Source organism: Manacus vitellinus, unplaced genomic scaffold, assembly GCF_001715985.3.
Source record: "Manacus vitellinus isolate BGI_N305 unplaced genomic scaffold, ASM171598v3 scaffold_6_pilon, whole genome shotgun sequence".
NCBI classification, from domain to species: domain Eukaryota; kingdom Metazoa; phylum Chordata; class Aves; order Passeriformes; family Pipridae; genus Manacus; species Manacus vitellinus.
The window spans coordinates 3,285,347-3,300,434 of NW_021940750.1; the positions used below are offsets into that span (position 1 = coordinate 3,285,347).

Here is a 15,088-nt window from a genome sequence, read left to right on the forward strand (position 1 = left end):
TATTGAGTGAGATGGTTCTGTGTTTTGGATTTAAGAAAGCCTTCCTCCTGCTGAGGCCTTTTACAACAGTAGAGCTGAGAGTGTGGCTGTTTGTGTATAGTAAAAATCTGATGCTGTGCTGGATGTAACCACATTGTTGCACAGTGAGGTAGATGATCTGATTGCTGTGGTCTGGGACATTTTGAGAAACCAGATGTGGGACTCTACTACTAGCTGGTAAAGTGTTACATGTTCTCTGTCCTTGTGTAAAGATCAGACTGTCAGTACTCCTACATATTTGAGGGAGAACTGGAACAAGATAATTTGTACTGTTTTATCGCTTCAGCTTAATAATCTTTTTTCTGTTGTTATTCCTTTGCAGTCAGATCCATTTTGAATGGTGTAGCTGGTAGTCAGAGACTTGGATCAGTTTTTTAAGAATTTTGCTGTTTGGTTGTTGGGATTTGTTTTGGTTTTGTTTGGTTCTGAACTTTTTCAAGTTTCTTTTTCTTTTTCCATGCAGGAAAGGTTTACTGGTCAGACAGCACGCTACGGAAAATCAGTCGGGCTGCCCTTGATGGCTCACAGTTTGAGGACATCATCACTACAGGTGAGGGATATTTTGATCTGAGAACCTCTTGCCTCCATGCTGCATGAAGAGTAATTCTCTGACACCCTGGTAGAATAAATTTTTGGCGGAAAGGCAAGCAAAGCCTAAAGCAATTGCCTGATGAGATGGACAAGAGGAATACCTGAAGTTCCTGACTAAGCTGGAAGAATAAGCTGTGACCAATATGTCTTTCTATTTTCTCAGGTCTGTTGACTACAGATGGGCTGGCTGTGGATGCTATTGGCAGGAAGATATATTGGACAGATACAGGAACTAACCGTATTGAAGTAGGCAACCTTGATGGCTCCATGAGGAAAGTCTTGATCTGGCAGAACCTGGACAGCCCTCGGGCAATAGCTTTATACCATGAGATGGGGTTAGTGTTGTCAAGAGATTATCTAGGGGTTAACACAGGACTTCTGATCTGCTTTTCCATAATACTTGCTGACTTTTCCCCAGGTATATGTACTGGACAGACTGGGGTGAGAATGCCAAGCTGGAACGCTCTGGGATGGATGGCTCTGGACGTGTAGTGTTGATTAGCAACAACCTGGGCTGGCCTAATGGACTGGCAGTGGATAAGGCTGGATCCCAGCTGCTCTGGGCCGATGCACACACTGAGGTCTGATTCTGTTTTTCGGCATTATTTGTCTTTGGATCTTTGGTAGCCTGGGGACTTTTTTGAAGCTCTTGAGCCAGCTATCAAAAGAACAAGGGAAATGTAAGCTTTTCTGAGGGCTTGGGCAATGGGGGGAGGGTGAACCTGAATAACATCACTTGCTTAGACTCTGTTTCCCTCTTGATATAGTAAGTGCTAGCAAGAGCAGCAGTGCCTTTAATATGGGGCTGATGTTTTACTTCTTCCTTTAGCGGATCGAGGCTGCAGATCTCAACGGTGCGAACCGCCGCACCCTGCTGTCTCCAGTGCAGCATCCCTATGGCCTCACTTTGCTGGACTCTTACATCTACTGGACTGACTGGCAAACCCGCAGCATTCACAGGGCTGACAAGGACACTGGTGCCAATGTCATCTTGGTGAGGGCAAACTTGCCTGGCCTCATGGACATTCAAGCTGTTGATAGAGCGCGGCCCCTGGGTAAGTTCCTAGGCTGCCCCTAAGTCACTGGGTGTCTGTTATGACTGGGGCAGTCCTTCAAAGCTGTCATTGAAAAAAGTCCTTTGATGTAAAGCATGAGTGATAGAGTAACTTCTCAAAAATCAGCTTTTCTTTTCTTCTTCCCTCTTCTTTAATTATTTTTGCACTTTTCCCTGTTTACCCAACCCTAAAGGTCTAGTCTTTGTTTACTGCTGCATGCCTTTTGACACCCCTTATCCCATTTCCTTCACTGGACTGCAGTGACAACCTCATTCTCACACACAGTAGAGTAATTTTCTTAGAAGGACTGAATGAGTTATGCCCTATTAGGCTTCACCAGAGTCTACTGGTATTGGACAATTTCCCTTTTATAACTCCAAAAGACACTAATTCCTCTTAAACTGGTTGCTGAAATCTTATTTCAAGTTCTGGTATTTTTTCCCAGTCATTGCAGGCTTCATCTTCCTGTCTGTCACTTTGCTTTGCAAAATCTCTGCAGCTTTAGTTGCTCTTAATATATATCCTGCTCTCCAACTCTTCTGTAACAGAGTCAATTCTTTGTTACTCTTTGGGGATCCTATACAACCCCATCTTCCCTCCTTGTTCTTCAGTGGAAGTTGTTGCTTTGTGCTTTGGCTTTGTTTTGGTAGAATTTCCCCAGTGTACTTCTACAGAAAACTGTGCTGCTTTTTCTGTGGTTACTAACAGCAGAACATCACTCTTTACAGTGTAACTTTGCAATATTACTTAAAGCTGACCATAAGTCTAGCCATCGTATCCCCCTTGTCTTCTTCCCACTCCCTGCACCTATCCTCTGAGCTCATTCCCTCCTAGTAAAGTAGGGTTTTTTACAACCCAATGCTGGGTTTTTTACAATTAAAAAAAATGACCCTAATACGTCAGGGCACTTTCAGCAGGCTTCTCTGATGTCTTTGTTTACTTGCCACTGTGTGCAGCTAAGTTGAAACAGAAGCTTCTTTGTCAGCCTGGCCTCTGGTGCATTGTCACAGTGCTTCCCCACAGGGTTGGATCTTTCTATCAGCATTACCATTTGTAGCAGTAATAAAGTTAAACTGCAGTTGCATGAATCTGTGGGCATTTGGCTGTTCCTTTTTCCATGGGAAAACTATGATTTGCAAGGAATGCAGGTCAAGATTTTGCATTTAATGATTCCTCTTCTTCTGGGCCTTCCTATTCTCCTTGCCAACCATGAATCTCGGAGAGGAAGGGAGAGTGTCTCTGTACGGAGGGCTGTAGATTCCCAGCAAGGCTGGGATGGTAAGGATGGACTCAGCTACTAGCAAGTTGTGTGTGTACGTAGCCTTTGATATAAAGCTTTGGTCTGTGGGATCCTTAGACTATGCTTTCCCTGTTTCTAAAGGCTTCAATAAATGTGGAGTTCGTAATGGTGGCTGCTCCCACCTTTGCTTGCCTCATCCCACTGGTTTCTCCTGTGCCTGCCCCACTGGTATCCAGCTGAAGAGAGATGAGCAGACATGTGACTCTTCTCCAGAGACCTACCTACTTTTCTCTAGCCGTGCTTCCATCCGTCGTATCTCGCTGGACACCAGTGACCACACAGATGTGCACATACCTGTCCCTGAGCTGAACAACGTCATTTCTCTGGACTATGATAGTGTGGATGGCAAGATTTACTACACAGATGTATTTCTTGATGTTATCAGGTAGGTACGAGTTATCTGCTTGGCCAGTGCCCAGGTCACCCAGCAACTTGTGCTGATTGTGGCACAGTGAGCCATACAGTGAGTGTGCCAGTAAATTGGGTAGAATGAGATGCTTTGGTACACCATATGATGTATGTTGTCATTGAACTAAATGCTGAAGATGTGTTTAATGTAATGGAGACTGTGGGGAAAAAGGTATTAAGGAAGTCGAAGCATGCAGTGGCCCTGTGGTTGATGGTGATAACATCTGGAGATGTGAAGGTTTTCCAGGAGCTACCCATTCCTCACTGCCATTTGTCGTTTGTTTCCATCCAGACGGGCTGATCTGAATGGCAGCAACATGGAAACTGTTATTGGTCAGGGTTTGAAGACTACGGATGGCCTGGCAGTGGATTGGGTTGCCAGGAACCTCTACTGGACAGACACAGGACGCAATACCATTGAAGTAGCCAGACTGGATGGAAGCTCCAGGAAAGTGCTGATCAATAACAGCCTCGATGAGCCCCGAGCCATTGCTGTCTTTCCCAAGAAGGGGTAGGTATGGAGTTATTGGTGGGGCAGGGAGAAGGGCTGTACAGAGGCAGATTGGAAGAGGAGGTTGTGGAAGCAAGAAGAGATGTGCCATGTGAATCTGCAGGTACCAGCAAGGGTCTGACTCCAAGTGACATATAGTCAGGCAGATGGTGAATTTGAAGTCTGAGAACCAGACTACAGACCATATTATCTTTTTTGAACCAAAGAATCTGGCCGTTTCATTCATAACTGAAACTTTCATTAGGATAAATGAAATGATCTTTTATTCTTCCTTTTATCTTCTCAGGTACCTCTTCTGGACAGATTGGGGTCACATTGCTAAAATTGAACGGGCAAGCTTGGATGGCTCTGAACGAAAAATCCTGATTAACACTGACCTAGGGTGGCCCAATGGATTGACTTTGGATTATGACACCAGGAGGTCAGTGGAAGATTTTCTTATACTTGCATAGGGTTAAGGGATGTAATGAATTTTTTAGCCCTCTTAGCTTTGTTTATTGGAGTAGCACTGTATGTTTGGGTTTGTTTTAGGAATGGTTTGCTTTTTGTTGGGTTGGTTTTTTTGTTGTTTTTTTCTGATCCATTTTATGATTCCATGATCTTGGCTAGTGAATGACTAGAAAGTGAAAGGGGTTGCATAGATGGAAGCTCATCTCTTTCTCTGTTCCTTCAGAATATACTGGGTTGATGCACACCTTGATCGCATAGAGAGTTGTGATCTCAATGGGAAGCTACGGCAAGTGTTGGTCAGCCAGGTGTCACATCCTTTTGCTCTGACACAGGTGAGAAGATTCTCCCACTGGTGCTGTTATCCGTAGTGTGTTGATGAGTTTGCACAGTGGAGTTTGGGGCCGGGGAAGTGTTATAGCCTGGGGAAACCAAGATGGCTGAGGGGGAGTACTTACATCTTCTCTGGAGCTAACAGAGGAAGTTTGTCTGAACTCCTGTGGGGTGTAGACAGTAATCTTCTTTATGATAAGAGGGTAAGGGTTTGAAAAGGCCTTTGTTTTGGGCCTTCTGCCACTGGGATATGTTTTTTTTATGGGTATCTTGTGTCCACATGGCTAAACATGCTAACAGCTATGATTTTTCTTTGCTGTTTCCCTGAGCAGCAGGATAGATGGATATATTGGACTGACTGGCAGACGAAATCTATCCAAAGAGTGGACAAGTACTCTGGACGGAACAAAGAGACAGTCTTGGCCAATGTTGAGGGATTGATGGATATCATTGTGGTTTCCCCTCAGAGGCAGACAGGTAAATGAGAGGACCTTGATTCAGGCAAATGCTAATTGTAGACAAAAGGAACTCTGAAACCACTGTGCTACTATGGATGTCAAGTGAGGATCCTTTCTTATACTTAGATTATTAAGACATCTTCCCTCAGCACATTCCTTGTCCACCTCTGACTTTTCAGTCAAGTACTTCTAAATGGTGTTCTGTTAGAGGTTGGATTAGCAAATGTCACTTTCTGTGTTGTTCACCTGACATTGTGTTAAAACAGAAGAATGGGAGCTTTTTATTTTTATATCTGTGCAACTCTGTTGTCTGGGCTTCTATCTAAGGATTTCCAGTGCCTTTATTTCAAGACTGCCCTAATCCAATCAGTATCTGGCTGTTGTCATCACTTTGTTAGCAGTCAGACGAAGAGCATGTGCCAAAAACATAGTAACTTGCTGGATTTCTACAAAGTTGTCTCTGGCTGAGCAAGAAAAAAGGTGGTTGCTCTGATCTCCTCCCTGATCATGTGCAACACGTTTAGAAAATTGTTTATTCCTTCCAGGTACTAATGCTTGTGGAGTGAACAATGGAGGCTGCACTCACCTCTGCTTTGCCAGGGCTTCTGACTTTATCTGCGCATGTCCAGATGAACCAGATGGGCGGCCCTGTTCTACCAGTGAGTTTACTGAGTGTCCCTGGGGTAGTAGCTTCCATAAGTGAGCCACTACTACTGCTTATGCAGTGGCAACCAGAGCAGCTGAGGCTCTCCAGTGTATAAATCTTATGCAGAGTTGTATACTGGAAATGAGGCGGGTGGTTGTGACCAATGGAGCTGCATTCTGCTGACCGACTGGGTTTGAGATGAGAAAGCTGCTCATATAATTTTTTAGAGTTTCAGAAATGGCTAGTCAGACTTATTCGTCTGTCCCACAGTGTTGGGGCCCTGCTTATTCTTCTCTGTTGTTCTAGTTCCTGGTGTGGTACCTCCTGGTCCTGAACCAACCAGTGTAAGGGAGAGAAGTCAAACACCACCCAGCAGAGTAGATACCTCAACAACCAAACCTCTCACGTCTCTGGAAGCAGCGGAAGGAAAGTAAGTGCTCTTGTTCTCTTGGAACTGGGGTGTGAAAGTCACAGCTTTTGCAAGGTGCCACATGCAAGCCCCCTCTGGTTGTCATCATCCAAATGTACCTATCCCTAGCCAAAAGAGGCTATTCCAGCTCCAGATTTCATGTTCTTAATGGGGGGAACATTATAAAAAAGAATGCAGAACACTGTTGAGCTGGCAAGAAAGAGGTGCAGAATCTTTCTGTCTGTTTTGTTGAAATTGTGTCTAGGCTGACTGTTAAAATCCCCCTGAAGTGCTGAAGTGTTAAAATCCTCCTTACACCATGTGTCATTTATTTGATTGATTTTTGAACTCCTAATTTTAAGAACTCTTTTCTGAGAGGAGGACAAGGGAGTGTTGCTTTAATTAACTGACACATGATAGACCTAAGCCAGACATCTGAGGAAGTGCTTCTGCCCTGGCTACAATGGGATATCTTGCTTGGGGCAGAACAGAAAATTGGCAGCTCTAATATTTAAAGTTACAATGTAGGTAGTTAAGAGACTTTTTTTCTGCTAATTCCCTACAGCCTGCTATTTATACAGCTCAGAAAAAAATTATGTTCTACTATATGGCTGAGTTATTTACAAGACAAAACTTCTACTTTGTTGAGTGTGATTCATTGGATAGGAATGTCTTAGTGCTGACTTGGAGATGTTTCGATTTTTGCTTCAGCACAGATGCTGAAATTTGTTTTCTGATACATACACATGTACACTTGTGTACCTGAGAGGTGAATCTAGAATGACTTAGATATAAGGATATTGCAGACTGATTGATACATACATGCACACACCCCTGTATAAATGTGTATATGGTCCTCTCTTCTCTGGATACAGAAGAATACTGAAGAAGAGAAAGAAAGATGTCTGTTGTTGAACTGGAAATTGAAGGGATATCAGTGCTAGCCCATTCCATTCTGTTTTTGATACCTTTGATACTGTTGATTCTACTTGCAGTAACTGTTTGTCCTTCTGTCATTCAGCTGCTCTGACAAAGATGCTAGGCAAGGCTTGTGTACTCATGCCAACGAGGCAGTGTTGGCAACCATGGGTGAGTTCCCTTCTTTAACTCCTCTCCACCAGGGTTGTTCCTCCAGATGTGCCAAGGGCATTCAGTCCATGGTGTCTGAAATCCAGATTTCTGAAACTCAGATTTTAATTACTCAAATGCCCACTGAGCAGAGCAAAGTGCATCTAAGGATGAACATCAGCCATAGACATTTATTAGCCTCTCTACAGACTTTTCCAAATGACACTTTGGTCTGAAGAATAGTTCTGTTTTCTTTCATCCTATACATCATCCATTGGGTTCTTCCCATTAATGATGCTCTTCTTCACTGTCCCCTTCGTGTTTAGTTGAAAGTGATTGACTAGAGTAATTGTTTCCCACTGCAGGAGTAACCTAACTCTTCCTTTTCCAACACTGTTACAGAGATCTCAGTGCTCCTTGGTTTGCTGAGGCCTGAGTGGGAGGAAAGGTTGTAATATGTTTGGTTTCATATGAAGCCAAACAAAGTCCTCTGTTAAACCTTGATGTGCTGACATTTTGCTTTACATACTTCTGTATGGGTAAACCCCCCACATTAGGCATTACACCAAGGTCAGTATTATCCAGTGAAAGTTGATTGCATAAATTACCCTTGGTGTTCACTTTCAGGAGAAGGACTGCATGTCAGCTACATTATTGGAGGTCTTCTCAGCATCTTGTTGATTTTGCTGCTTATTGCTGCTTTAATTATATATAGGTAAGTGATCTTTTTTCCCCCTCTCCTGGCCAATAGGAAATTCTAGGGTTGTAGGAGAAGAAAGCTCCCGAAAGTACTTAATCTTTCTTTATTGTCATTTACAATCCTTTTGTTCTCCATTGGAAGCAGTGCTTGATGATTTTATTTGCAAGGTTTGAATCCTGTGCCTCTGAAGTGTTGAGAATACAGTTCTATTATCTGAAGCCTTATTTTCTGCAGAGACCTTATAAGTTATGGACAGGGATGGGAGATAATTCATATCACAGTAGATGTATGAACTCATATGCTTTCTGCCAGATAACTTCACCAGTTCCTCCCAGTATAGCTTTTGTGATTACATGGCAGTGCCTTGCTGTACTTGTAGCTAGTAAATGGACTAGTAGCTGAAGAGCCCAGTGAAGCCAGCATTTCCTCTTTGAGGGAAGTGAAAATTACTGGAGCTTTCTACTTGCTGAGCACTCAGGAACTTTGGATCCTGGCAGTAGGACCCCGTGTCTTTTCTGACCACTTTCTCCCTCTAGGCATAATAAGTCCAAGTTCACGGACCCTGGTGTGGGGAACCTAACCTACAGTAATCCCTCATATCGGACATCTACCCAGGAGGTGAAGATTGAATCAATTCCCAAACCAACCATGTACAACCAGTTGTGCTATAAGAAAGAGGTAAGAGCTGCTACTAAGGACATGAGAGCCCAGCTCAAGCTGCTGTTGAGTATTACAGACCTCAGTATGTGAAAACATTGCAACTTGTCAGCATTTACTTCTAGGACATAGGAGAACAGCTTCAATGAATTGTTGAAACTGCTATGGAGATCAGCAGCACTTCTTCCCCAGTGAGCTGTAGTGAATTTGACCTGTCTTTAGTTCTCTGCTTCTTTCCCACTCACACAAGTGTCTTGTATTTCATGTGCATTGGTTGCTGGCCCTCAAAGTACATGAGGAAATTGTAATTGTCTTCCTTGGATACAGGTCTCAGTTAGTGACTGTTGCACCAAGGTTGCTTTGGACAGTCACCAGGGGAACCAGGCAGCCAGAAGGGGTTTGGTAACAAAAATGTGGCTGCTGGCTGTGCACTGCCTGGAAGGGGTGGGATAGATTAAAAACCAGAGCCCTCATTAAATAGAGCATTTTCAAGGCCCTCAGAGGTCCACACTTCTGGCCGCAGGATGGAGAGGGTTTAATATGATATCTTGCAGCACTTAGTTTCTCCTTTCTTTTTTCCTCAGAAGCTTTCTTATCACTCAGATAGCTTCTCATCTTCCCTCTTCTGATTTCCGTCCACATCCTCACGTCAGGTATCACTACTCTGTGTGTTTGATCCTGCCTCCCTCACTCAAGCTCTGTTGTGTGGCTCAAGCGCTGTCCCATACTAATTGCTCTTTCTTGGTTTTTTTCCCCTCCTTCTTTTATGTCCTTAAACCAGCTCTACTGTCTGTCAAGAAAGTATAAGTCATTCTCTATGGCAGATTCTTTGGTCTGGGCTTTGGCTACTCATACTCCGTATATGAGATTTGAAAAAGATAATTTCTGTAGGACTATTTATGATAATCTGTTAGATCACTTAGTTCCTCTAGCAGGGATCACAGCAAGACTTATGCAGGAGAGAGTTTTCCCTGACTTGTTTTTTCAAAGTTACTATGCAATAGATTTCCCAAACTTTCATGCCATTTTAGCCTTACCTACAAAGGATAAGCCAGGATTATTTATCTGGGAATCTAAATCCTTTCCACTTTTCTCTGAATTCTGATGCTCCTAGATGTACCCAAATGTATATTTCCCCACCCCCTCTACCTCCCGCTCAGGGATATATCAGATGTTCTAATACTCCTTATTTGTAGGTGAGCCAAGTTAGGCAGATTTCACTACTTTAATCTCAGTGTGGTCCCTTTAGCCTGTATCACTATGAGACTCCAATTCAACAGTGGTATTCCAGCTGTGCTTTCCTGAGAGGGAAATCTAGATTGACTCAGATGTAAATATATTGCAGGCCTAGAATTGATTCCTTGTCTACTTTTACCATGAGGTTTTCTGTCTGTTCCTGCTTCCCATTTTGTTTGGTGGGGTTTTTCTTCCTTTTTAGGTTCAGTGTTCTTACTATTTGCTGTCAGGGAATATATGTAGTTGAATTAGAGGAGCGAGCTCATCCTCATTCCCCTTCCATGATTTGAAGTCTTATGGAATTTGGAATGAGAGCTCTTGCAGGAAGAATTCATCTAGGGGTGGTAAAGAACTGAAGGGAAAGTTAGAATGGGTTCTGCCATTGTGGCAGTTAAAGCCAGTGGCTGTTTACATTGAGGTCCAGCTTTTTGTCTGCTTCACTGTCTTCATTCCAGCTCTGCATTGCTCTTTGCCATATTTTTCCATAGATGTATTATTTTCATTCATCTGTCTGCTCCCTAGACTGGTCCTGACCACAGCTACACTAAGGAGAAGATCAAGATTGTGGAGGGGATATGCCTTTTATCCAGTGATGATTCCGAATGGGATGACCTTAAGCAGATTCGGAGCTCTCGAGGAGGGATCCTCCGGGACCACGTCTGTATGAAGACAGACACGGTCTCTATCCAGGCTAGTTCTGGTTCACTGGATGACACCGAAACTGAGCAGCTGCTACAGGAGGAACAGTCTGAATGCAGCAGTGTGAACACAGCAGCAGCCACTCCTGAACGGCGTGGCTCACTCCCAGACACAGGCTGGAAACACCAACGCAAGCCCTCCACGGAGAGTGAGGTCTAAAGTGCAAGTGACTTGGAAATCGCTCTGACCCTCCCTACCCTCCGCTCTGCACAAAAAAGACAGGACTCTGCCTGCTAGGCAAGGAAGGGCACAGAGACCAGCCTCTCTCACAAGGGGCCCTGAGACTGTGACTGCCTTTCAGCAAGGAGCTTGGGCAGCTGTGCTGTTGTGGTTGGAGAGGGAGGATGGGTGGGTTGGAACCCAGAGACCCTTTTGACTCATTTTCACTGTCTGTGGTTTATTTATATGTTCCCTTTTCCTGGAAGCTGCCACGTTAACTTTTGCAGTGACTCCCCTGGCCTGAATCTGGTTCAGAGTTCGTGTTCCCTGGCAACCTGCAAGTCCGGTGCTATCCAGCTCACGGTCGATGCCCATGAAGAGAGCAGAGCTGCCTCATTGCTGGCTCCTGGTCACAAAAGTATCTCTAGTCATTCCAGCACTAGCAGCACTCTTTGAGGCTTGGTGTTGAGGGGTTTCTGACTTGAGAGAGGTCATGGTATAGATGGGGTATACTTTTGGGCTCAAGAGGACACTGACACAGCATCAGGTCACCTTTTAAATGGCATAAAGAGGGTCACCACAGTTGCCATGACTCACCTTGTGAGAGCATCACTGCTTACTTTTTCATCTGCTACTAAAAACTTTAAGGAATGCTCAGATTGGAGCACTGTGTCTGTTGCTGGCAGTGGACACTGCTCCCATTCTCCCCTTTCCAGTTAAAACATGTTTCTACTCTGGAAAAACAAGAGTCAGCAAATGGCCCTTTCAGAACTGTTCCCTGTGGGTACTGGAGTCTGAGTGCTGAACTTGAGGGAAGAAGAGGTTGGTATTTATCTTAGCTCTACAGAGATAATGGGAGGAAATGGATCTCAGCAAGACCTGAATTCTACTTGACTTAGCATAACTGATATATAAAAAACGAAAATCTGCTGGGTCCCCACTAGTCCCAATTCTGCAAGGTCCCAATTATCTTGGCCTTTAGGACCTTTGACTACCATAACAATGGACAAGAGAATTCCTAGGTTGAGTCTGAGGAGAATGCTCAGTGCAGATAGTTAGGAACTGCTTTATTACTAGGCTGAGCCCATTTGACCTAAAATGGGAGACAATAATCAGGGAGCTGCAAGGGCCATTTTAAGTAGTTGTTTATCAGATAGAATTGCACTTTAAATTCTTCTGTTACCACTAAATAGCTCTCCTTGCCAAGTAATTTTTCCCATCAGCTGCACGAGCTTCAGTTGTTCTCTGGCCTTCAAGGCCCTTACCCTCTAGGGAATGTCATCCTACCCTTGCAGCTACAGCCCAGCAGCATTTGGAGCTGAGGCTTGCATGCTCCCAAGGACTACTGCCACCTTTTCATATTCTCTTGTCATCTGTTTGTTGAGAAGGAAAAAAGATAGAGAAAATATCTCTTGACACTTCTTCCAAAATGAGATTTATATTAACCCCTCAAGTCACATGGATACCATCAGGGTAAAATACTAAGCATTAAGCCAGATACTTGGAAGCAGAACTTTCCAGTGAAGAATTTCTCACTGCAAACTCTGTAACCTCTTTATCGCTTAGAAAGAGGTCAAGTACATTCCCACCCATGGTGTAAAGAGAGCAAAACATACACTAGGGGTATAGTTTAGAGGTAGAGGGAGGCTGCATCTCCCATGTGATATTTTTCCAGCTGGTAAAAAAAAAAAGGAAAATCATCCTATGCTGCTCTAACATTGTTTATAAACTAACAGGCCAGCTACCCCTGAAAAACACAACAGTTGCCAGTGGGTTGGCTGTACTTTTCACAGCAGAGGTAGCTTTGCAGAAGGGGGAAGGTTGCAGCTTCAGCCTGGCTAGGTGGCTTGAAATTCTGTCCATAACTGCACCATTGGGCTGACTGGTGTATATTCCTGTGGAAAATGAACTGGAGCTAAGGCTTGGAAATTTCCCTGTGTTAATGTGGGATTCTTCCCTATTCCCAGAGGGATTTATTTTTATTTTTTTTTAATTAGATTTTTATTTAATTATTTATTTGATTGACTCCAGCCTGGGAAGCATTGATTTCGTTGGGCAGAGGCACTTTTGGATTGAGGTGTGGACTCGACTGGGAACTGAGAGAGGAGCATGTATCTGACACAGACCTTGCCCGTCTAAGCCACCTTATGCAGGGACACCACCAGAGGGCTCAAGTGTAGGCAGAAGAATCGATTTGAAAAGAAACCATGTGTAGGGGCAGGGGCATCAGGGCTGGGAGTGAGGGGATTGAGGAGGAAGGCTCTGACTTGTAGGAGAGCAGGGTTTCTTTGAGTTTTGGAATGAGTTGTTTGGGGGGGGGTTTTTTGCCCCAATAGCTTTAGTGAGCATGCACCAAAATCATAAAGTGGGACAGGGGTGAAGGGAAACATCTGCCCAGACCTGTCACTTGAGGTTCAGTCAGCCTGTTAAAATAATTGCTGTCCGAGTCACAAGTGTTGAATGGAAAGGAAAAACACAGTTTTTTCAACAGCTCATGGTGCTTGTAATCTCCACCTTGATCAATATTCTCTGCTGCTTCTTAGGAGGGACCCTGCACACTCCAGCCTAACAACCATTCATAACTGCTCTCTGCTCCCTTCCTCAAATTATTATGGTGAAAAGGAGCAACAACATGTCGCACAGCCTGTCCTCTATCAGCAAGGTGGGCAGAAATTAGTGTCTTTTTTCCTAGACAGCCCCAGTGAGATGCTGTCTAGGGGTTGCATCATGGTTTCCTGTTCTGGGGAAGAGAAGACCCTCGTTGCACTTAGGATGTAAAGAATGTAGAAAGGCTACTGGAGGATGATCTCTTGAGCACTGATTTACTATGTAAAAAGCAAACCTCTCTCCTGTCTGTCCTGAGCTAACGTCAGTGATTTCCGTGTGTTCCTGTGTAATGGTTTTAACGTTACTCACTGGAGACATTGGACTTTCTGGAGTTATTTAACCACTGTGTTCAGTATTTTAGGGGTTGATGATAATTTAATATAAATTTAGCTTTTCTTAACCACTCTGCCTGGCTTTTGGTTGTGAATCATGCATGTTATTTGGACTCTCCTTTGAAAGAGGAGCTCCCAGACCTGTTTGCACAGAACCTCAATTTTGCTTCATTTGAGAGGAGCAAGAAGGTAGAAACAGATCTGTGTTCTTAGAATAACCTGATTGTAGCACACACCGTAGTCACCCCTGTGACTTTGAATGAAGGGCTCAATATCTGCAGTCACTTTTGCAAATTCCTGCACACACATAATACCTCTCACTCTGCCCCCGCCTGGCTTTTTTTCTTTTTTTTTTTCCCTTTCCCCCTCCCCCATTTTAACACAGCAACAGCAGAAGAGGATGTTTTTTTTGGAATGTATTAGGACTATAGAGAGGTATCAAGGCTCTGCCCAGTGGAAAATAAAGCTCTGAAGAAGAGCTGTTTTTACTGTCTGTAAGGGGTTTTGTTCAAGCTTCTGTTGCATTTTTTTGTAACCAAGAGTTTCAATAGTGCAAAAGGCTGAGTAATGAATGAAACATCCACTAATAACTGACACTGCAGTACTGGTGCTAATCTTGTAACACATTCTGTCCCTTTTTGATGAAAGAAGTATGTAAAACATTTTAGCTCTACTCCTGCTCATTTCACAGTTGAAGCACAGTGCAGAAGTGATTTCAGTCAGGTCATGAAAAAATATAATCACCTCACTTTTTAAAAAATTGATGGTGCTTACACAGCGTGGTGGGGGGAGAGAAGGCACTATAAGATTAACTGCAGTTGTGTGCACGGCACTCTGCTGTCCCTTGTCTTCTATTCCAATTACCCCTAAGAATTTTTCCTTCAATTTCTTCGGCTGAAGTGAAGAAACAAAGGAGTGAAAACACTGTACTCCAACAGCACAGGATTCATAGAATAGATGAGGTTGGAAGGGACCACAGTGGGTCATGTGGTCCAACCTCCTTGCTCAAGCAGGGTCATCCCAGAGCCCCTGGCACAGGATTGTGTTCAGACAGTTATAGAATATCTCCGGTGAGGGAGGCTCCACAACCCCTCCGGCCAACCTGTCCCAGTACACAGTCCCGTACACAGTAAAGCAGTCCTTCCTCGTGTTCAGGTGAAACTTCCCGTGCATCACTTTCTGTCCGTTGTCCCGTCCTGTTGCTCGGCACCACCGAGAAGAGCCCGGATCCGTCCTCTTGACACCGTACTTTCAGATACTGATAGACATCGATGAGGTCCCCTCTCAGTCTCCTCTTCAGTCACTGCTTTGCAAACTCAGTGACCACATTAAAGAGGAGAAAGGCCGTTCCCCTTTAACGGGACGTTCCCCAAGGCTGAATCAACCGGCTCAGAGCTGCTTTAGCCCTTGGCCAAAGGGTCGGGCGGCCTGAC

At 44.1% G+C, this 15,088-nt stretch overlaps 1 protein-coding gene across 3 annotated transcripts in view; it reads left to right on the plus strand.

Moving 5' to 3' along the window:
• LRP4 (LDL receptor related protein 4) overlaps window positions 1-13,726 on the plus strand; it is an 87,692-nt gene extending 73,966 nt beyond the window's left edge. For 2 of the 3 annotated variants that reach the window (XM_018082750.2, XM_018082751.2), the window contains exons 24-38: window positions 503-589; window positions 794-965; window positions 1,049-1,211; window positions 1,460-1,685; window positions 3,067-3,370; window positions 3,686-3,904; window positions 4,191-4,325; window positions 4,578-4,686; window positions 5,017-5,161; window positions 5,688-5,801; window positions 6,095-6,218; window positions 7,219-7,286; window positions 7,893-7,980; window positions 8,502-8,643; window positions 10,381-13,726. In XM_018082750.2, coding sequence (XP_017938239.1) covers window positions 503-589; window positions 794-965; window positions 1,049-1,211; window positions 1,460-1,685; window positions 3,067-3,370; window positions 3,686-3,904; window positions 4,191-4,325; window positions 4,578-4,686; window positions 5,017-5,161; window positions 5,688-5,801; window positions 6,095-6,218; window positions 7,219-7,286; window positions 7,893-7,980; window positions 8,502-8,643; window positions 10,381-10,716 — 2,432 coding nt within the window. In that variant the 3' untranslated portion in view covers window positions 10,717-13,726. Of the gene's footprint in view, window positions 1-502; window positions 590-793; window positions 966-1,048; window positions 1,212-1,459; window positions 1,686-3,066; window positions 3,371-3,685; window positions 3,905-4,190; window positions 4,326-4,577; window positions 4,687-5,016; window positions 5,162-5,687; window positions 5,802-6,094; window positions 6,219-7,218; window positions 7,287-7,892; window positions 7,981-8,501; window positions 8,644-9,206; window positions 9,276-10,380 lie in introns of all 3 variants that reach the window. The other variant, XM_029964174.1, reaches the window with a different exon arrangement.
• Window positions 13,727-15,088: the final 1,362 nt, after the last annotated feature.